This window comes from Mastigoproctus giganteus, chromosome 10 (assembly GCF_048544385.1).
Source record: "Mastigoproctus giganteus isolate SK-2022 chromosome 10, ASM4854438v1, whole genome shotgun sequence".
NCBI lineage: Eukaryota > Metazoa > Arthropoda > Arachnida > Uropygi > Thelyphonidae > Mastigoproctus > Mastigoproctus giganteus.
Window position 1 is genome coordinate 63,449,584 of NC_143584.1, and position 23,893 is coordinate 63,473,476.

Consider the following 23,893-nt stretch of genomic DNA (forward strand, 5'->3'; position numbering starts at 1 on the left):
CAATGAGAAAATCATCACCTATGCAGATGATATAAAAATTCTAACGCGTATTGCTTCCAACAATCACCTTGAAGCTACAGCAAGCATTAATAATAGTCTCATCAACGTCGCCTCTTACCTACCTCAAACAGTATGGACTCTCGACCAACCCACAAAAAACAAAACTAATGGTGTTCTCTCTCAGACCAGCCCCTACAATAATAGCCCCAACACTCGATGGAATTGGAATATCTGCCACTCCTAAACATGCGGATTTGGGAATAGTATTTGACCCAAAATTCCGGTTTCATGCTCATGTAGACAAGTTCACTTCCAGAGCAGCCTCTCTCCGATGGCTAGCTAAACAACAACTAATTTATGTTAAGGAGCCTCATATAATTAAGAAATTCATCAGAACAGTAATCTAGTCTCCATTCCTCTATGCTGCTGAAGTGTGGGCATCAGCAGCTACTACAACGAAGAAACCAATCCTCGCTGCAAAATTCTGGCTACTTAAATGGGCTAACCGGAAAGCTTGTCTCACAACACAGGACAGAACTACAGCCTTAGCTACTTCACTGGGGGATGCCGCGACTACCTGATATCATTGAAATACAACGACTGATAGCTACAGTTAAAATGATCACGGGTCAGATCTCAACACCGTCCATTTGGGATTCGTGTTACTGGCGAATACCCAAGCCAGAACTTCGGTCAACCCCGCTGCTCTGCTCGAGGAATCGGAGGCTTCATATCTCCCCTTCTCCCACTACCTGATTTGGTAGTGGGAGAAGGGAAGAAAGGATTCTACTCTTCCGTTACCACAGTGAAGAAACATTTATTAAATAAAGCAGTAAGCATGCAGTTTTGGTAACGTTGTGCATAAACACTCCTGAGCGGTTTCCTGACTAGTATTCTTATCAGATAATAAAGCTACCCATCCTTCGAGGTGCATAAGGCCAATGGCTTTATTAGGAAATATTAAGTCGGACATACTGAGAACTAGGAATTTGCTTTTACTACTTCTGCTATTCTATTTTTCGGGGCCAGCTACTGTGGCTCCGAAAAATATAACACGCGTTGTGATTGAGATATTGCGCCAGCGACAGTTGAGGCTAATCTTCTGATTAGTTTTTGCTTTGTACCAGGACCACTTCGTTTGGTAGATGATACACGGTGAAGGTTACGAGGATATATAGAAATCCTGAGAAATGAACTAGCTTTATACGAGGGTCGTTCAATTAAAATTCGTGTAAGGGTTTTAAAATATATAATTTTGAAAAATTAAAAAAAAAAGTCTATTAATGTTAAGACATGTCCCATTGACTCACTATCTACATATTCCTTTTTGAAAAAATCAAAACACAGGTCGCATGGTGACAGACTTGAACCCTGCGCCAGGAGTTTGCGTGCTCTCCAACACACCTTGAAGTGAGACCAGATCGGATTAGCAATGTGTGAGTGTTATACGTGTTCTCACTGTCGCTTCTGTTTGTTGTTGAAAGTGGTTCGAAGTTTCATCATACCGTTCCGAGTTGATATTGGCGCCAGGTTCTTTAAAGAATGACAGCAAAATGCCACTGTACGGTGGCCGAGGAAAAGTTTTCAGCATAATCATGACTTTTCCTGCAGAAATTTGGAATCGAAATATTTTTTTTTCTTGAAGACTGTGGATACTTCCACTACATAACAGAAGCCTTATGTAGTGGAAGTATCTTAGACTCAGGTTAAACGTGCACCATTCATAGCCAACATCCTGTCATTCATTTATTATTGTTTTTGTCCTTTAGTAGTTGTTTAGTAATTGTATATGTTAATAAGTTTTGGACGCAATACCTTTTTAAATTCCATATCAAAAATCAGACACCCAACTCAACTAAGGAAAAAATGAAGCGAAGCAGCATGTCGACGTGTTGGTTAAGCGTACGCATATCCGTTTCCACCACCAGCTGATAACTTTCATGCATGGAATACGTTTTAATTGATACCCCTTATAGTTTTATAGGGCCCACCATTTGATGGTTGTGTTTTCTTGAATGCAGGACGGAATGGTTAGTGTACAAGTACACTGTTATCCACTGTACTGTTTTCGAATCCATGTGATACCACAAATTACAGTAATATTCCCTATCTTCTACACGCCTCTGAGCTTAGGTAGCCAAAACTATTAACAGAAAATTTATTTTAAAGTAAATTCCTTCTAGAATAATCATTCGATGTAGCAAAACGAGAAGGATAAGACGGACACTTTCAGGATACAGAGTGGAAATACTTTTTAGTACCCATTTCGTATAAAAATACTAAATTTCCAATACTCAATGTCCCCGGGTGCCAAACGTTCTGTGACCAAATCCTTTCACGATTCTGAAAGCGTTTTCTCTAAAGAGAATTTCAGCGAACAGATTCTACTTTTGTTTCAACAACCGTTTTCTTTATTTGTATATCATATTAGCTCTTTCGCAATAAAATAAGTAGGCAGAGGCCCAGAAAGGAAAGCCACCTTTCTGTGTAGTAACAAAGTAACTCAGACGCTTGGTCACCTTGTGATAAACCTGGGTGGTAAAGCAAACTCCAAAGCCAAAAGAAGCAAAACATGGATTATAAAAAAATTCCCCCATTAAGACAGCAAATTCAAATTCATTGGATTTACGCCAACCTGATGATGACGATGATGATGCAACCAACCGAAAGAGACTGAAGACTTCCCGAGTAGAACATCCAAGTTTCCTGAGCCTGCATTCTTTAACGAACCAGGCCGTAGGCAATCTATCGCCATTTCTCATACAGAAATGTCTAGAAAATGCAGCAGGTTCCCTGAGAATGGTGTGATGTTTTAAATCTGGCGACCTACCGGTTGAGACCACCAGTAAGTCGCCAGACACTCCAAACACTCTTGAGTCCCTTTTCAAACTCACCACATTCGGCGGAAGTTCTAGTTAGTGTCACCACATGCTATACTCAATACTTCCAAAGTTGTCGTCTCAGAATGGGACCTAATGAATGTCTCAGTGGAGGAAATTGTCACCTAATTGCAAAAACAGAAGGCCATCCGATCAAAGAGAATTATGCTGAAGAAAGATGACGAGCTTATTCCAACTCGCAGCAACATACTGACATTTAGTTCACCAAACGGTGGTCCAAACCTACCTTCACCAGTGAAAGACGGGTATATGAACTTCCGCATTCAACCGTATATTCCACACCAAATAAGATGTTATAAGTTTCAGAAATTCGGACACTCTCAAACAGTCTGTCGAGGCGATTCAGTATGCCCTAACTGTGGATCGAAGGAGCATGCCCAAGCTGATTGTATATCGCTGTCCTCACTTTGCTTCAATTGTAAAGGCAATCATTTAGCCTTCTATAAAAATTGTGAACAAAAATAGAACTATCATATTAGGGTCATTCGGTAAGTTATTACATATACCCAAAAACATGTGAACAGTGGAAATATATATATATATATATATATATATATATATATAAAAAAAGTCCAGAAATACAAGATAGAAAAGAAAGTCTCATTTTTAGAAGCAAGAAAACAATTACAACAGATGCCAAGATGTACCTACGCTGACGCTGCTTCATTCAATATCAGTTCAGATTGAGAGATAATTTATGCTGAGCATCTCTATTTCTGAATGAATTCAATTTTACTCTCTTCTGTAACTCAATCCTCAAAGCAACAGACTTCAAAATAGAGCTAGTAACACATCAGTCACAATACCACTTGTTGCCAATACAACTCCCGCAAGACATGTTCAAACAGGGAACTGGGATCCCGTATGCAAACAGCAGAGGGACTCGTTTCTTGTGTATACAAACGAAACTACCAGTCAAGAAGAAACCAGAACCATTCCGCTACACTGCTTATCCACTGTATTGAGCTGTGGATGGCACAGAATGGTTACCGACTATCTTATCAGAAATCAAGAGTCATTCACTTTTGTAACAAACGAAAGATGCATCCAGATCCAGAAATACACCTATCACAGTAGTGAAAAGCGTTCATCTCCGAGATCTGATTTTCGATAATAAATTGGACTTTTCAGAATACATCAGAAATCTACGGACTGTTTGCCAGAAAAAAAAATTAACTTACTAAGAGTACAAATATTCTTCTACATTATGAGGTGCAGATCATTACACCTTACTTTACTTGTATAGATCCTTAATCAGATCTCTCCTTGATTATTATGTCCTGGTGTATGATTCTGCTGGGGAAAGGTGATAGCACGGATTGCCTCTATTCAACATTCTGCCCTCAGAATTGTTATAGGCGCTTATAGAACGTCGCAAATACAAAGTTCTCCTCAGCCTCAGGAGGAAGATGTTACATCTGAACTACGCAGCAAACTTCGAAGGCTACCCACCCCATTAGGTGGGTAGCCTTCGAATACTTAACCCCGATACTTAACGATCCACAGTTCACAATATACTATAGAAATAAACCAGAGGCAGCTCAGCTTATTGGTATCAGATTGCAGGCATTGACAAAGTCCTCCAAAATCCAAACAGTTCAGATCCTCCCAAGGTCTTCTATTAAACCATTATGTGACAGTTATTTCCTAAACTAGGAAAAACATTCCTTTGCAAGTACACTGGTGTGCAAAACTTAAGGACCAACACTATTTCTAAAGTTACAACCGAAAAATCTTTACTTAAGATACTCTTTACTGATTAGAGTAGATTCAGTCTCAGCAGCGATTCTGGACGTCAGCTAATCTGGAAAGAGGTTGGCACACGGTATCACCCCGCAAACATCGCTGAAAGGGATCGATATGGCGGTCGAGGTGTTCTCGTTTGGGGAGGCGTTATATTGGATGGATGTACACAACTCCAGATACTGGAAAGCGGTACTGTAACCGATGCACGCTACTGAACTGACGTAATTCTTCCCCATGTGCGTCTGTTTCGAGGTGCCATTTGCCCCGAGTTCGTGTTTATGGATGATAACGCCACATCCCATCGCACTCCAGCTGTTAATATACTTTTGGAAAGCGAGGACATTGTTCTCATGGATTGGCTTGCCCGTTACACCGATATAAATTCCATCGAGACGACTAGCGGCACGTCCACACCCACCAGAAAATGTTCACCAGCTGAAGGTGGCGCTGACAGAGGAATGGACGATGTTACCGCAGGAACTTATCAACAACATTGTACTAAGCATGGCGAGGAGGTGCAAAGCCTGCATCGATATTAGGGATAGCCACATCTCCTACTGAAGACCACTTCTTCCCTTTTTCTCATCTTTGGCATTGATGCATCTGTATCATGGCAGCCAGTGCAATGTTGCCATTTTTGAATAAAGTCCCTCTGTACTGTTTTGTTTCCGTTGTTGTGTCGGTGTTTGTTTCCTTCATCATTTCTATACCTCACGAAGTTCCTTTGGCATGCTTTTCCCATATCCAGGCCACTCCTATGAGAAGCTACAGGTGAAAACCTGACTGGTCCTTAAATTTTGCATACCAATATATCAAAATTCATAAAATCCATGCTGCTCACGCACAAAATTACCCACGTTTACAATATATACGCACTGATGGATCAAAGTCTGAGAATTGAGTCGACGCTGTATCTGCCTTCCCCTATCACACACACAACCTCTGTTTCACTTCCCACTGATTGCAGAAGTTATAGAGCTGCAATTATGCGGCATCAAACTTGTCGTAGAAAATATTCTCCCTCTGTCCACTCAAAAAAAAGTGTAATATACTGTATACAGATTCGCAGAGTGCACTTTTAGCCTTGCAAAATTGCTCCTCACCAACGCATCCTTTAATAAAAAAAAACCATAAAAACTTAGCAGCTGATGCATATCCAAGAACACCAGCAAGTAGTCATCTTTTGCTGGATCCCAGGCCACACTAGGATATTGGGGAAAGAAAGCGGATTATGCAGCCAAACATTCATCCATTATTAAGTTCTGCATATTGACTACAGATCAAATATAAGAAGTATATGTTGGGAACAATGGATGCCTCTATGGCAAGCTCAAACACAAGTAAAATCTGAATAAAATCTGAACCACAGTTATGGGTTTCCAGTTTCCGTGTAAACAGAAAGGAAAGAGTCATCCTATCCAGAAAACGAATCGGTCACAGTCAGCTCACCCACCTTTTTCTTCTCGCAGGAAAGGATCCTCCGGCAGTGTACGCACTCCAACTCTCTACTCGCATTCAAGCACATTCTCGTTGAATGTACGTTGTACACTCATGCCCAAAAAGCCTCATTCAGTTTTCTACGAAATCTTGAAAAACCTTTGACACTTCGCCATATCACAGGTGATGATGCAAATCTCCGGGAATTTTTCTGCTTCTTAAAACGCATAAATCTATATGCTCGTATCTGACTGTTCTTACAGTCATCGTGTGTGACCTACTTCTCGTTGATGGCGCAATATGGCCCAAGTAGCCCTTGCACCAGAAATAATAATACCAATACCCAACCAATCAAAAGAATATCAACCACAATCATATTTATCAGCCAGAAAATCTCTGATTAATACCAACGTTCAATTCAACGTTTATTATGATTTCTATTTCATAAGCCTACTCCTACAAAACAACTTTACTTTTTCCCAAGTCTTGACCACTTTTAAACTGTACAAGTTGACGTCATCTGGCAAACAGCCATGTAACATTAGATTTAAAATGCTGGTTTTCATATGGATATTTTTAAAAGAATACTAAACTATAAGAATAATCGGGCGAGCACCTTGTTAAAATTTCGGGGGATTATCTGATTCCCTGTTTAAAAAGAAATTTTTGTTTGATAAAATTTAACAGACTATTTTAACCACGGATGACCCTTAGCTGAATTTCTTCCCGAGCGAGCCCCTTGTAACAAATCGGCAGCATGCCCCTTGTTTATATCCCTCATTTAGATAGCTTTCTTCAAATTTTCTTCCAAAAGAATTGTTAGACGAAAAAAAGCTCATGTTTGGATTTGATCACATATATGCGAAGTTACTTTTTAAAAAAAATTCAAAAATTCCATTTCTTGTTAAGACTCTTGGAAATATACGATTTATATTCGTAGATGCAAAACTTGAGGCCCATATTGCTTGCAGGCATATATTAAAGAAAAAGGTTCTGGCAATTTAATAATAGAAGAATGCAGGCCACTGTAGCCCACTAAATACGTTTCTAACACGTCCACTGTAGCTATGCGTTTTTCTGGCAAGCAGTCAGAGTATAATAATACTTAAATATTATAATTTCAGAACGCCTAATTGGGATATTTTAAGCGGCAGCCGTTTATGCTTGCATTTGCTATTGAGATGATACCTTTAAATGAATAGATCGTGATCAAATGAGGAATGCGACTCTACAACTTTGAAAGATGTTTTTTTCCAAGTCATCAGACAAATTGTTCTACAATTAACATTCCTTGTGATTTCTGAGCATTCAGAAGAACACCGAAATTTGCAAGAGGGTCGGTGAAGTCATTTAAATTTATTATTAAGCTGGCTCTTATCAATATGAGATATTGGTGAGAGCTAGCAAGGTAGACAATATTGAGATATTGTGTACCTTGCGCAGAGTGGTTCAGAAAAAGTTAGTTGCTCTCAGATGGAAGTTACAAGTTTTGCCGCGTGCAGACAACGAGCCGACTTGAGAATTCACATCTTAACACGACAACTCAAAACTGCAACATTATACACTATGAAACGCCGTCCCTTGCGATCACTTATATAAAAGTTCTCTAACCATAAGATTGGCATGGAAAATGAAATGAATGAATAAGCAAAATAGTGTTTAAATGAATGCCAGCATATGCTCTTCTTTGGACATATTCTGTAGAGAGAAAGCACTCCTCTCTCATCGAAAATAAATAACTGCATTAAAAACAGTTTCCTAAACTGGCGCACTCTAGCAAAAAGGAATGAAATGCACCAAAATCGTAAAAAGGAAACAGTTTCCGAATTATAACGAAATCTTGGTTTAATGCTGATGGTTGAAAATAAACGACTCTCAATAAAGAGGGCAATTTAGTGGGGTGTTGTCTCGCTCACCAAAGGAGTGCACAACACGGAGGCTACTTCTTATAACTTCTTCCATTTTTCTCTCCATCTGTTCTGTGGATTCTCATAAAGAGCTGACATGTTCTCTTAAAAGGGCTCTGTTTTTTTGCCGGATCATGCGCAAGCGTGTGGCCGGTATTTACGGTATGTCAAAAAGTTCCACGAAGGTCGAGGCGGGGTGGTGGTGTTGGGGGAATCTATTCGGTAAAGTTAACAGGGAAAACTCTGTCCCCGTTTCGGAAGAGAAGCGTTTGGTACTGTTTAAAGTGTCACGTTTCGCAGAGCGGTGAGAGTAGTCCCTTGTTGCTGTCAGCGGGCCTTCACCGAGACCGTGCTCTTGCCAGGACCTCCCGCGTCGACATGGGACGCTTGGGATGTTAGGATTGGGAGAACTTTGCCTGGCCTCAGTGGCAAAACCTCCTTTCGCTTTGAGTATACAGCACACTGAAGTCATTACCGACTCCTGCTAATTGCTTCGTTCGACCCGGGCGGTAACAGATACTGTTACACCCCTCCTTGATGAAAATTGGCAATAGTGCGTATCGTGTCATATGGCGTTGTGCCACGGGATTCCTAGGGGACCTCCGCCACCCACATACCGGAAAGCAGTCAGTCATATTGCTTTAGCTACCATTTCCACACTTTGGGCTACTGCAAGTATTTCCACTCGCTGAGAGACTCTTCATTAGCCTTTAAAATAATTAAAACGCTTAATTTGTGGGATCCTGTTAAAACGAAATAAAAGAGTGAGTGGACGACTTTTTTTTTTTTTTCGAATAGACACTTTTTTAGCGACGCCAGCAGTAATGGAAAAAAATTGTAAAATAAACACGCGTCAAATGCCGGATGACAGTAATGATGTGTTGGGAGTATTGCGTGGTATAATTAGCCGGGTGTAAGGCACGCTAATAACAGTATCAGACTCTTGCCTTTCTTTCTAATCTTGCTAACCCCCCCCATCCTTCTTCAATACGGTAGCATAGCTATCATCGGACCAAAACCTTCCTTAAACAACAAAGTCTTATTTGTAACTCTTAAATAAACATGTAAAAAAAGTGCGTGGATCATCTAAATATAATGTGGCTAACGAAGATTGAACGAAATCCTTGAAGAATTTTGGTTTGCTTCTTCAATTTCCTACAAGTATGGCTTTAATTTCATATTGTATTCCATGGCAATGACTAAATGCACGCGTGCTTCGTTGTAATTAAGTAGCGAATGTCGTGTAATCTCAACTTACCTTTCGAGTTCCGTGAGACGAGATGAATCCCGAAAACCTTTGGCAAAAGGATTGCTGTCTATTTTGAGTTTAGTGATCTGCAATAAAATAAAGACGATATGATTAAGTTATTGGCAATAACTCCTCGTATCAAGCATAGTTTCAACAATCACAGTTACTCAGAGATATTAAATACAGATTTTTCAAGCCATAATGATCATAATTGTATTTAGCGATTTAGTATTTATCAATTCCCTTCAAACAATCATCTAAGTACTGAAAAATTTTCATATTTTTATTAACTTAAGCTTCCTTATACCTAACAAGAATGTTTTCGCAAATGACCGCCAGGTGGTTCCATTATATCCAAGAAATTATTAACCTTTTTGAAATTCATAAAATAAATTTAATAATTAATTTAGAATTGAACGTGCTGAAAACTAATGCTTTTCTTAGCATATCTATTATAGGGTGGTTACTGACTGGCCCTTAGATAATACATGAAATTGTAAGCATCATAGATGTAAAATGTCATTTACATAAAATTCATAAAAATATCGTTTCCATTGTACCGATAGATGAAGGTCTGTTTAATGGTCTGATTCAGAATAAATTGATTACCGTTGTTATATAGCAGAGTTGGAATGCATCTCATCCTGTTCGGCACAGATGGGTTTTAGATGATGTAGCAATAGCCTTAGGTAAAATATTTCCCATTCTATATGGAGATGAAGAAGATAAGTACAGTAAGAAATGGCAAAGGAAATGATGGGTAGATCTTATAATGCGCCATTTCAGTAACAATTGATTCTATATTTAGAATGATCTTTGTTTATAATCTTGCCGAATCAGTTTAATTCACGGAGAGAATTGTACGCTCATTACTGTAATACTGAGAAGATTAAATATGTCAGTATATCGAAGTAACTGAAGCAATTAAACAATTCCTTCATTTATATAAAAAATTATAGATATAGCGATAGTAATTTAAATGTAGGCTTTTAATTGTTCTGTTCTGTGCGGCAGGAAGGAAAGGGGAGGGGAATTCCATAATATTTTGCTTTTCAGATGGATTGAATTCTCTTGACATTCCGATTTTGTCTGACTGCATACAGCTCGCAATTCCTTAATAGGTGACTGGGGTATGAGTCCGTCCTCTTGAAATGATTATTTCGATCCCACCCAACTCCAGTCGCGCTACATTTGGACATCGCATCCAGACGTCTATAAATCTTTCTCAATTTTTGATGAATGTGCTTCCCACCTGTTGTTTTTAATCATAATAATAATTGCCATGCCCTAATCCTTTTATTTCATTACCGTTTGGGAAATGTTTCGTAGAACTGAACTATGCACAGACCACGTCTCGTATGTAGTGCTGACCTTTTACCGGGAAATTTGCCCTCGTGTCTCTCTGAAGACATGAGAAGAACAGTTTCAAAGACAAAATTGATCACAGGAATATGTTTTATCTTATACTGTTTCCATCGGAGAAGAGAACTTTGCTGGTTACGAATTTCCTACTGATACGAGAAACATGCATTATATATGGATATTAAATATTGTTAAACGTAAAGTTAATTCCAATTACTATATTGATAGTTTTAATCATTATATGTATATATAGGTTAATTTTCACTGCATATTGTTTGTTTGTTTATAACAAATTCAGTTACATATTTCTCGGATAATTAAGTGCTAATATGTACAGTATAAGCAATTGCAATTTCGCGATGTCCGAAAAAAACAAACTATAATTTATCTCAGTTAAATAGATTTGGTATAAGTAAGTAAATAACTTGTAACGACAAAAATCCATCCGTTTTTAGTCCATATATTCGTCTGAAGCTACACACACAACACAATTAGATGCGCTCACCCTGAAAAGTCCTGTTCTTCACCAGCATGTTTGAAGTTGTCTAGAGATGCCCATTCCATTCAGATTTTCCAAAATTTTTATTATTTGTTTCTTCAGTTTGAGACCATCGTCTTATCCCTGGATAAGTAGATGCTAATGGGATCTACACCAGTTACAAGTGAATTACGGAGTTATAAATATGAGATTGTAAAACTCAATCTTATCGCAAGCACCAAATTTAATTTTAAAAAAACCATGACATTCAAAGAAGGAAAGAATTCGTCTTAAACAGGCCTGATCGGCTGAAGACGTGGGGTTCTACTATGTTTCTACAAGGAACAGATTAATTTCTGCTAAGATTTGCGTTCGGTAGTTCTTTTCAAAAGTTAATTGGTGTTGCGTAAGTCTAATGTATTGGAAAGAAACGTTTACGAAATGCATGTTGATTTCGAAGTCCGATAGTTGATGGAGATTGTGACCTGCTATTCTCTTCCTATATATAATGATATCAACGTCGAGGATATCTCGACGTTGATATCATGTGTGTGTGTAAACAGCTGGCTTAAGGTTATGGTATTCCGTATAATAATAGTGTCACCACGGTGTGATATTCAAGAAGAGTACTAACTTGGAGTCGCGAGGGGATTCCGTTTGGCCCATTTCAGCCATCGTAAATACCATTATTCTAATCCAAAATGAGTTTGAGATGCCAGGGTCAAGCATCTCATCAAGATAACCAAGTCGCTGTTGAGTGCATGATGAGTGAGACAACACTCTTATAAACATACTGCTTGATTAGACTTGGATTATAAAACTTTGTGCACTCTAGCCTAATGGCCCAGTGGAGCGAAATGTTTGTTTCTAAGTTCTTGAAGTTGGGGGGGGGGGATGGCCCTTGGTCCCATGTTAAAACTAGATCCTTGTGGTGAGGAACTTTCTAAGTTTTGGAGCATTATTTGATGACAGGGATGTCGTTCTTTATCTTTTCTTTGTGGGCGTGATCTATGGGCGCTGATCGGTCTTTAATTTACTTTACTTAATTCACTGCGATCTTAGAAGTATTTTCGAGTGTCTGTGATACTTCTTCTGAGGATAATTGTTCGGGGCCTGCATCTACTGAAATGATAACTAATTTCAAAATAATCAGCATGGGAAAGGAAGTCTTGGTTAAAAGACAAAAAAAGGTTCCAATGCAACTTTTTTTAAATGAAAAGGCAAAACGAGAGGTATTAGAAACTATAGCGCTTAGTACTGTGCATAGGTTGAAGGTTGAGAAGTGGAAAGAAGATACTTGTTAACATTAAACATGAATTTCTGTAGATTTTAATTTTCAGGAAATACGTATGAAAGGAGGTTGTTTCAGAAAACGGAAATTGAAGAAGAAGAAGAAAAGTTGGTTCTGTGAGTTTGAAATTTGGATGTAAATTTCAGTAAAAGGATGATGACTGGTTGCGGCACCTGTTCGGACTGGATCTCCTGCAAACATGGTTAAAGAGAGGAGGCTGATAGTTAACCTAATCAGTGCAATGATGCAACCAATTTTTGCAGGATTTAGGCATGGTGGGATCCTAAGCCAAAGCATGTTAAGAAGCCCCAAGTTATGAAATTATACATTTTCGTTTTGACAAAAGGAAATGAGGCGATCCTCCTCGGATAGCAAAGTCCCGAAGCCATGGCTTATGCTTAAATCCGGCACTAGGTGGCACTTACGCTGTGGAAAGGCAGAAACAAAACATACCGATACACTCAAGTTTTTTGTTTGTATTTCTTATTTACATGTAGGAATCTTTGTTCATTTCATTTTTCTGATGAATTCTAGTTAATTCTATGTTTGCATGCCTCCTTTTTTTATTAACTAGGAATATACTTCAGAACATACTTTTTTTTTTAACGTCAGACTAGGAATATTCATACTGTCTTGCGACGTTCGCTTAAAAATACGAATTCAGATGTAACGATATGTTCCTAGTTGAAAACCCGGAGCACTCAGCATTCAGAGCCCTTCTCTCGCTCTCTAAAAATATTTGCAATTCGTGCATTCTTCTATACTTAAGTGTCTATAAATCTCTCATACTCATATCATTATGAGCTATAACAGTAGTAATGAAAAAAAGCTCAAACTACTCGACAGAATAGCATACTCATGACATGCTAAACATTGCAAAGTAAACCTAACTAAGAAATAATTTTCTTTAATTTTAAATTAAGATTTAAATTAAATTAAGTTTAAATTAAATTAAATTTAAATCTTAATTAAATTAAGATATGCACGGTGCTGCAAAATTCTCCTGCCAAACGTGGGGAATGCTGGGATCAATAAAAATAAAAAAATCCAAATAGTGAAGCCGAAGCGTCATGTAGTTTCAACTGATGGAATAAAGAAGTTTTTCTTTGTTCGCTTCCTCCTCTCCTGTATTTTTAAGGAAGGATGATTGAGTTACATATTAGTACATGAAATTTTCGATAGCATTAAGCTTATTGACAGGGAAATATTGTCCTTATGTTTGTTATTGTAAATTAATTATTTGAACTAATAATAATAATTATTATTATACAAAATAATCATAAATGAGCTAAATATCCATCAATAGATCGGTTCAATACTTATGAACAAAGTGATTTCTGCTGTAAATAATATATCTTCCAACTGTATCGTGTCGTGTCTATGTGATACGTAGCACTGAAAATCCTTCTATTATCTGGTACCGGGTGAATTGTAAAAGTTAATTTCAAAGATTAACTTGCATATTAGACAATCATTTTAGCAACAGTTTCCATAAATATTGTAGGTAAAATAAATACGAATTGAATCTTTTCTTTTTCTTTTAAGATATATGAGCTTTCAAGAAACTGCTGATAATGAGGTAAGATCTACGATAGTATTCTTTCCCTACAACAAATTTCAGTTCTTTTTTTTTTTTGTTTTGTTTTTTAATCCCACAAATCATATAAAAACTCTTTAGAACTACTCCCTTTATGTAACTGACTGAGGCCCAAGTTGCTTTTACTAATCTTTTTACTAACTAACCCAGTAGAACAAAAAAATGAAATCTTCTGTCCACATCATCACACGCTCATAAGTTATTGTTATCCGAATATAAATCAACTCCAACTTCTTTTCTGTTCTTTATGAGGACAATATGAAGGATCAATAATATTCTTGGCACTCTGCGAAAGTTCTTAAACATCTCACTAGTTTATGCGAGAGAGAGAGATCTGAAGAATGTAAATAGAGCCTATTAATAGTTTATAAATCATAATTTCTCTCAATGGTCAATATGAATAAATTATCCGTTATCTGTACATTATCTGTTATTTAATGTTAAAATTTTCATTCATGGTAAAAAGAATATGTTACTGTTGTATAGGCATTATTCTTCTTACACTTATATTTCTTTAATATCGAAATCTACTGAGCATATACTGAAAACTGAATTTAATCTAATCAAACAGTTTTTTCCTCCAGGAAACACAAGTTTAAAGGAGATTCTTGTCATGACAACAACAAACAAGAAAAAAATACATTAATTAATTAAAATATTTTTGGCGCATTGACTACTTTTGCCGCAGTGCGCTAATTCAATCGTGCGTTATATCTGTTCACGTGCAATTAGACGTTGTGTGTGATGAAAAAATTGAGATACTGAGATCGGGTAAGCGCAATCTCTTTTAAAAATGCTTCCCGGCACAACCCCAATACGAGTGACGAGCCCGCTTTACTGTCACGGAAACACAAAATTAAAACACGAATAATTCTAATTAAATTCTTAATATCGGAACAGTTCCTTACTAGTTGGTTCTGGTAGGCCGTTACGGCAGTAAATACAGTCTCAGGAAACACGTACGTCCGGAATTCCTCGGATTCAAGGTCCGTCACCGATAGAGTCGTAGAGTTGCCAGATTTCCTCACCAGGTGGATACGAGGCTGATACCTGTGCATTGAATTTAGGACAATCTGAAAAGAGACGTAAAATGTTTAAGAGAACAAACGTTATTAAGGTATATATCGAGTCATGCATCCCCTCCCCTCTCCATTTCTTTGTGTAATATAAGTTTACTTACAAACAGACTGGTAAGAAGTATCTGCAAGGATCCGATCGGTTTGTGTAAACATGGCGACCATGTTGGCTGACGTTGGAGGTGTCGGGAGATATGGATTTCCCAGAAGGTTAACTTCTTCCACCATCGTCTGTTCTCTCCCGTTATAGCTACCCAATTCATCACCCAGTGTTGCGCTGTCGGCAGTCCCAATAAACCACGCCACATACGAAGCGCGACGGATTTCAGCAAGTACTGCCCACGACCACCCCCAACCCCCTTCGTAGAAGTGGTATGTCCTCAATGTACCTCTTGTCAACCATTCTAATGCCTGGAGATAAATCATAAGTCCTAAGTCTCGGCTTTAGCTCAACTTCACGAGTGTTAACAGATCTGTAAGCTACCGGCTGGAGGCGTGTCGACAGTGGTAGCCAAGTTTTGCGTGACTCGAGCTAATTTTTCACCTTTGCCTGTGCATTGTCGGAGTCCAGTATGTGCGTGACGAAGCAGCACTTGCTCAAGGACAATTAGGGTTAAAAAATAATAAAAAATCTTTATTTTTTGCCCCGCATTCTAAGCCCAAAGACACTCACACTTTTCTACAAGTAAGAGTTGTGTTCAACAGGGTTTGTGCTGCAGCGAACAACCCTTTTAAGACTACGCACGCACGCACACACACACACACTAGCACGTGCGAGTACAGCAAAATTAATTTTTTATTTCTGGTTCCCAGAAACGTGATCAGCTATTCGTATGATGCCCAAATATAATGGGGAACGTCGCAGCAGTGTCTTCACAGGTCAAATACGCTACTTCGCGTGAGAAAATAAGAGAGAAAGAGACGATGACATGTTCGCAATGGCTTCTAAAGGAGGGAAACAGAAGGGGGGGTTTCCATTATTATACTTGGTAAACATTATTAAGATATGTAGCGAAAACAAGTATTCTAGACCGCAACAGCGAAATATTTTCTCCTTGAATAAACATTGCAGTATGTAAATATGATGGCTTTTTTTTTTTTTTGCTATTTTATAAAAAGCAGACCAGAAAGATGGCGTGCGAGAGTGGAGAAATCCATGTCATCCTTTAAACTTGTCCTTTCAATGCAGAGCTGTGCACAACATGAGCCTATTTGCGACGGTGGTTGTGTGTAGTTGTTGGGAGGGTGGGGGAACGAAGCCTGCATGCAAGATCCGTCCTACTGTCGACGCCTTTTTAGACGTCTGGCGGCCGAGCGGACAGTTTTCTTTCGTAAAGACTTCCTAAATTGTACTAATCAACACGCCACTAAAGTAGTTTACTCATTTGTGAAAAAAGCAGAATGGACGACTTAGTTGGCATGGTGTAAAACTAATAACGATTTTAAGTTCTCGTGATATGAATTAATGCCGATAATCAATGAAAATAGGGATTCCACGTGTATTTCACTAATTTGTCTGTTTCCGTGATAACCTCGCGCATTCGTTATATGTGCGTCAACTCAGTGTTATTAACCGATAATCAACGCACAAGAGATTTCCCGCCACTACTAAGGGCTTTGTGATTGTGACCATTGCCTTTCGTCTGTTGTCACAGTTGCTGCATAATGACTGTAGCAAAGCAACCAAAAAATGATAAAAATTAATTTCTGAATTAGCATCCAAATTCACACGTGGCTTTTCGAGATCAATTCACGGGAATCAGAGGCTTAATGTGTAGATTCGTCGAGGGTCAGTTAGCATGGAAGCCCATTCTAACTGATCCTCGACGTAAAAGTAGTAATAGAAATATAAAATACAAAAATAAATTAAAATTAATTCGACTAATTAAAAGAATAAATAGAGAGATAAATATATTGTATATAATAAAACAACAAAAATACGATTAATTAAAATACAGTATAAAGTGATGCAAACGAACTATCATAAAAAGAATGGTTGAAATATTCTCACTTCGCGAGCCAACAGGGTACACAGAAGTTGTACACATCAAAATACAGTAATTCATAGGCTTCCGTTCTTAGTAGATACGGTGGCACAAAGTAGGACCCCTTCACGCCCATATATATAATAACTAACGATTGGCACTGTTGTCGCTATTATAGCGAGTGAACTGCTCTGTAAAGAACGGAAGAATTATGAGACAGTTGAGGTATTCAAAACTGGTGCACATTCAAATAATGTATGCGCAGTGAAAGAATAATATCGGTGGAACTGTAGACAGAAACTGACTTCTTTATTCTTGATTAACTTGTGATAGTCTACATCAGTGTTTTGTGTCTTCTGCAGCTTCTGTGTAGGTTAAAAACGATCACTGTTAGTATAGTCGATGATGTTTATTAGTGAGAGGGGGTGAAGCCGGAAGAGAGAGAATATCCTCCACTGGCATTCATCTCAGGCATTTGGGGGCCTATCATTATGATCGCTGCTAGCCGCCTCCTGAATTCATTTTTCTTTTGAATTTTGCAGTACACCACTAAATAACCGTAGTCGTATCAAAGATGCGTCAATGTTGTCCAGACACCAAATCACGTATTGATTTGGTGTCTGAACAACAAGCCACTGAGTAACTAATATTCGTCGATGTTGAAGATACAGAGGGTAGAATGAGTTCAAAGACCTCTGCCCCATAGATGGCCTGCATGCTATCGTTCTGTGCATGTATTGAATACAGAATTCAATTCTAGTGGAGATTTCTCAGTAAGGTGGTGTTTCGTTCCTCGTGGTTTTTTTTTTCCTCAAGTTGATACATCATCAAATGGACGGTTTGTAAAGCCACATCTAGTTTCGTACAATTAACAGAATCAGTTAATGACGTTGGGATGACTTATACCTATTTAGAGTATATACAGAAATCTATTTCCCTAAGAAACTTTCGTAAACACTAGTAAAAATATTAAAAATGCTCTGCAATAATATTTGGTGTTCACTTTTTTTGAGCATTAGGACGCTATTTGAAATTAAGAAAGCTAATTTAAGGTAAATTACGAAAAACAACACAGAGATCTACAGAATACGTTAAAATTAGCTACAGAAGAGAGTAAATTGTAATCATAATCAAGAATGCTTTTAAATTTAGTCGTTTTGTTTCAGAGAAGTACGATGAAACTGGTTCAACCCATTCGAAAACTGTAGCAAAACTACCTTAAACAGAAAAGAAGTGTCCAGATGCTTCAGGTATTAAAAATATGAGAAAGTTTTGCTGTATAACTGAACTGAAACTAGTTTTTGGAAGCACTTTTATCCAGCGCATTTAGTAAGACGGTGCTGTTTCTTGTATCCTCTCTACTTCGTGAACTCCTCTGAACGTGTGGTCGTCCCGGAGTATAAACAGGAAATTTATTTTATTTTAAATATGGTATTAAGAAAAAATTTTAGTTTTTTCGTGATAAGAGCAAATAAAATCCTTTACGTGAGAAAGTACTTTTTTATTATAGACAAACGAAACACATTAATTTCTTAGATGATTTATTCACTTGAAATCCCTCATTGCAGCGTGCAAACCTTGTCAGAATTTTTGTAGCATCCGATCAAGTGTCAAATTTAATACACGAAAAGGTAAACTTAGTATAGAGTAATTCAAAATAGCTTTGGGCCTTGCAAACATGTAACTTCGTGTATTTCGAATTTAGTAAAACTTGCCAAGCACAATGAAAGCCGCAAATTTAGCGGTTTGGCGGGATCAATCAACAATCATCTCAAATGTGTGTCCTCCGGCACTCTCGCTCTGACCATACAGAACTACGACAGGCCTCTCAGTATCCTTACCACCAATCATGCAGCATACGACCCAACAAAAGTAAATGTTCTATCACATCCTCATACATAACCCCCAGAAATTTCTGATTCCGTTCTTCAGTTGAAATTTTATGGTGAATGATAGACTTAAGAAGTCACAGAAGAAAAATCGATCAGCTGAGTCATCTTCAGTGTATGAGTTGGCCACTTTTGTCATACTGCCCGAGTTCTTATGGTACTGCTAGTTCATGTGGTCTTTATCATAATCTGACTTTTCCAGTGGAGTGACCAGTGGCGAACCCACTCTATTGTCACAGAGGACGCGTGATATATAATGGTGTATTTTTCAAAGTTCAAAATGCACGAAATTTATGAAGTTGTAAAAACTATTTTTGAATTATTCTGATTGTTACTATGCGATTAACACTTACATGTCCTTGCTTGTCCATTTCGTTGTTGGTCAACTTGACCTTCTCGAAAGACACCACCTGTTTTTTGAGCTGCTCTCCCGTGAATGGAGAATCTGGGTGGAGGTAAAGTCGTGCTGGAGAAGGCGGATCAGCTTTGCCGGCTACTAGCCACGAAGAGCGATGATAAGCATAGCGATACCGTTTATTGTCCACTGGAACAATGTCCATAAGCACGGAGTACTTGGTCTGATGCTCCGCTCCAGTAAAAGACACCCGTACGGTTGGGAACATTCGCCTGAAACAGAAGAAACAATTGTAAATAGAAATACCACTCATACGGTTCCATACATATGAAACGACTGCAAGTGACTTCATTTGTAAAATGTGTGCATTTTAGTAGCCTGTATTTATTGGTACACGAAAACTTAAGGCATAAACGGAGATTGTCAAAAACTGAAGCATACAGAAAATGAAACACTACGTGGCAGAAGAACAACTTTTAATAAATGCCTGGCTTAATCATTAATCAAGCTGGCTTTGTGCTACCCTTTATGAGTACTGTATGGTTGTTTGTTTGCGTAATTTTTACCCTCCTGTAGGTAGGGAAAGAGACAGGAAAATCTGATAAATGGTACTTTTACAATTCTAATCACGGACCAGGGAAATTTATAGAATTCCCCACCCCATCTTGAGATTTTTTTTTATCTTGCAATCAGGCAAACTAACCTTAAATGATTTTCACAATTTGCAGACACATGGCACCCTGAAAACACTGATTTTTCTCCTGGATTGTGCATTGCATAACAACATTACTTATTTTGTTTCCATGTCTCTTACACCAATATTATCTAATATAACTTCTCGAAAACAACATAGATATCGGTAATCTTGATGAATAAATTGATATTTGTAAAGAGTTTGAATATACGATTTATTGGAATTTTTACTGCACTAATCTTTCAAGAACGTGATCAAACGCAAGGGTACAGTAATGCACGTGTTTCAGTTGACCATGGTTCGAGCTTTGACACGAGGTTTTATTGTGTAACTGCTAAATACAATAATCTCCTTGTATTCTCTCTATTTGTAAATTCTTTTAACTCTATGTGGTCGTCCCCCGTGTATAAGCATGGAATTTATTTATTTAAATTAAAATAATTAAAACTATCTTAAGAACTATCTATCTATCTATCTATCTTAAGAACATCACACCTACTTTAGCCAGCAAATAATGATAAATTAATGAACAAATTTTGTCTATACTCCAGGACGGCCATACAGGATCAGAGGAACTCACAAAACAGAAGCAAGAATATTAATATTAGAATAGCTAAATGATGCAATGAAACAGATTTTTCTGCATCTGCCAAAAAATAAAACCTAATCAACCGTCCCTATTGCTGAAAAAAAAAAAGACAAACCAATTCTGCTCTGAACTTTAACAAACTTTCCTCTTCGGCTACCTGGCAGGTAATTTATTCGAATGATTTACAGCACGCTGCCCGAAGGTAAACGTCATGAGATCCAGCCTTCTGTTACTAACTGAGATTTTATATTTTTACACTCTGGGTGTTGTCTCTCCTTGTGAGAATATACTTTCCTCATTCATTTTACTAATCCCTTCTGATCCTTATCCACTTCAATTAGGTTCCTCAAAAGAGGTCTAAACTTTTGAGTCCACATTCTCTTAAGTCGTTAAGAACCAACCAGTTCTTACGTTAACTAACTTAGTATTTAATAATATATCATTTAAATGCACGTTAAACTTAGAGTAAAAGTTGTGCGGCGGTCGAAATTAAATTACTGTATTTAATCTTTGGCTTCGTTAATATATGTCGCCATAACAAATCTGACACGTGCCACCTGCATTCAGTTGTCTGATATACGCGTTAGTTCAAGAGGATGCATGAGCCTCACGTTGCATTTCAAAACGGCTGATTTAAAAGAACAAGTTGTATGTATCAATTTTTGCGTTAAACTTTGGGAAACTCATGAAATGTCCCAAAGTCACACGGTGAAGAAGCTTCAAGCAGTACGTCAACTTCCCATGGGTTTTTCTAGTTTAAAACTAGCAGAACATCAAGAAGTGATTGAACAACGTAGGCGTCAATCAGCATTGAGGGATAATTAAATAATAACCTGGTGCGAGAGTTTCGCTGGTGCTAACAGTCATTTAATAATTCATAGCATCAAACGACTCCAGCATGCGAAAAAGAAAGTTTGACAATTAAGCTCGGTTGTTGTTATTTGGTTTTCAGGAGCATTAGCAACTATGGCCGTATTGCTCCGGGGATATACGGTGGTCATTTCCTGACCGTATTTGGTGGTCACGGGCTCCAACCCCGATCTGATCAAGAAGCGTGTGCTCCTGCCCACCTGGCTACGGAGGCGCCCAGAAATTATGCTCGGATCCTACATGATAATCTGCGTCCCCATTGTGCCTATCTCTGGTTGAATATATGACGAAATACAAAATAGCTGGTGATGGTGCCACAAGCTGAAATATTAGTAGCTTAAAATTAATAATAATAATGATTACAACCACAAAAATAACTAATCGACATCTTCATTGAGTCTCAATGAAGATGGTCTTAATGCATACAAATTACATTATCTATTGGACAGACAAGGGCAGTAACCGAAGACCAATTCAATGAATTAGTGGAGCCAGACTAATATTGAAATGTTGGTTTTATTTTTAATTTGTGATTAACTGCCTATTCACTTTCAGTTGGTCATTTTATTCTAATTTCTTTAATATGCATGGAATCTGAAACTTATTAACGTGACATTTAACGTCTATAAACAACACCTAAATTAATTTATTATTAAAATTCCAATAAATATCTGTAAAAATATGTTATACTTAATATCTGTCTTTAATTCTTTTCAAATAAATAACTGAAAATCTTTGTTGACGGGAGAGTACCCAACCCCACAGCCTTTCAAACTGGCTATGTGGGGTTACAATTGTTAGTTTCTCACCCACCCAACACAAAAATTTTGCAGTGGGGTGAATAACAGTTTGCATATGGCATAATGTCGTCGCAATCATCACAAAACTCCAAAAAGACCATCGAAATTCATAGCGCTTTTGACGATCATTCTGTAATTATAATGAGAGGTGTTTATTTATTTATTCGGTTTGAGATCATCGTCGCACACGTTAAACGGCTAGCGGATCAATTCTTTCAAAAAAAGATTAAAGGAAAATCTTTGTTGAAAGAATTTGAACTTTGTAGTCCGCGCGTACCTCAGATATTCAGTGGTTCGACTGCATAATTATATCTTATATTCCGGTAATAAACAACAAGAAGAGCAAAGATTTTTGTAGTGAATACTGTATCCTATTCCAGTGGAACTGGATTTTAAAATATATTGTCTCTGTTCCCTTTTATAGTTTTAAAATAAATTTAAAATCGTCACTGAATTGTGAAATATTATTATTAATCTCAAGAACTTCCGTACCACAATACACACAGTTTTAAGTTAAAAAAACTGTAATGAATTGCTGTTAACTAAAAGTCAGACCACACGCGGTAGCTAAGATTAGCTCCCGACATGACTATTCCATTATCTTGAACATTATTTCTTTTTCTATGTACAAGCAGACATGGTAGTTGAGTCACGGTGTGCTTGCAGATAACAAATTGCCTTCTCTCATTCCAGAACTAGACTTTGCCATTACACTGAGGGCCTTGGGTGAGTCTAAAGATTAAGGAAAAGACACGAGACGTCTGTCCATCTACACTTACACTATAAGGTGGTCTGTTGACAGCACGCGGGTGTACAGACTGACAGTCATTATTTCCTGAACACCGCAGTTAACAAACATTACCATACTGGGAGTGGCTATCTTGGTGTCTCCGTTTTTCAGCGATCGGCGTCAGGATAGGTATCGGTGGGGAAAGTGGGGATGTCATTGCCAGAGCCATTTGGCTTTACCAATAACTCCCATTTTGTTCGTTAGTTAACTAAGGTTTTTACTATTATTTTTATCAGAATAATGCCACTTAGTGTTATCTCCTTGGCTGAATGTTTATGCTGTTTGAACTTCTCCAAGTACATAATCGTTTGAAAGGATTTATTACGTTTGCCATAAATTCGGTTCCTGCGTGAGACTGTGTGAGAGAACATGCAGTTGAAGGGTTAAAGTTACTGTTTGGACTCCTGCAATTGTGGTAGATGATGGGAGGTCCTTAAAGTCAAATAACTTAAGCCTTAATCCCACAAGTTAGTTATTTTCCTTTGTGATTTGTGACGTGGAAGACAGTTGCAAACTCTTGTGCTGAAGTTTTCAAGCCAAATTACTCTCTTATATTTTTATAGTATCCTGCTGAAAAAGAATAAGGCTTTTATTCGGAATATTTGCATTACTCTTCGCAAATTATCCAGAATAAACAGTCATTTTGACTGTTTATTCTGGATAGGGATTACTTTAGGGATTTATTCTGGATTCTTATAGGGATTACTATAATCATTTCACCCATCACTCATCTTAAGTTCACTGAATGGCAACCTTAAAATCATATGAGAAGATGTAACACATGAAAGGCTGTAACAGTTATAAATGTGTGCGGTAAATACGTATACAACACAAATATATATTTTTTCTTCATTAATATATACATAACAGATTACTAT

The 23,893-nt window shown here is 37.7% G+C and overlaps 1 protein-coding gene across 1 annotated transcript in view; it reads right to left on the minus strand.

Moving 5' to 3' along the window:
- Nucleotides 1-23,893, minus strand: part of LOC150079056 (T-box transcription factor TBX18-like) — a 153,907-nt gene that overhangs the window by 22,239 nt on the left and 107,775 nt on the right. Inside the window, exons 3-5 of the mRNA XM_090383644.1 lie at nucleotides 19,271-19,544; nucleotides 14,876-15,040; nucleotides 9,249-9,325 (exon numbers count right to left, since the gene is read on the minus strand). Of these exons, the coding sequence (XP_090239770.1) occupies nucleotides 9,249-9,325; nucleotides 14,876-15,040; nucleotides 19,271-19,544 (516 nt within the window). The remainder of the gene's footprint in view (nucleotides 1-9,248; nucleotides 9,326-14,875; nucleotides 15,041-19,270; nucleotides 19,545-23,893) is intronic.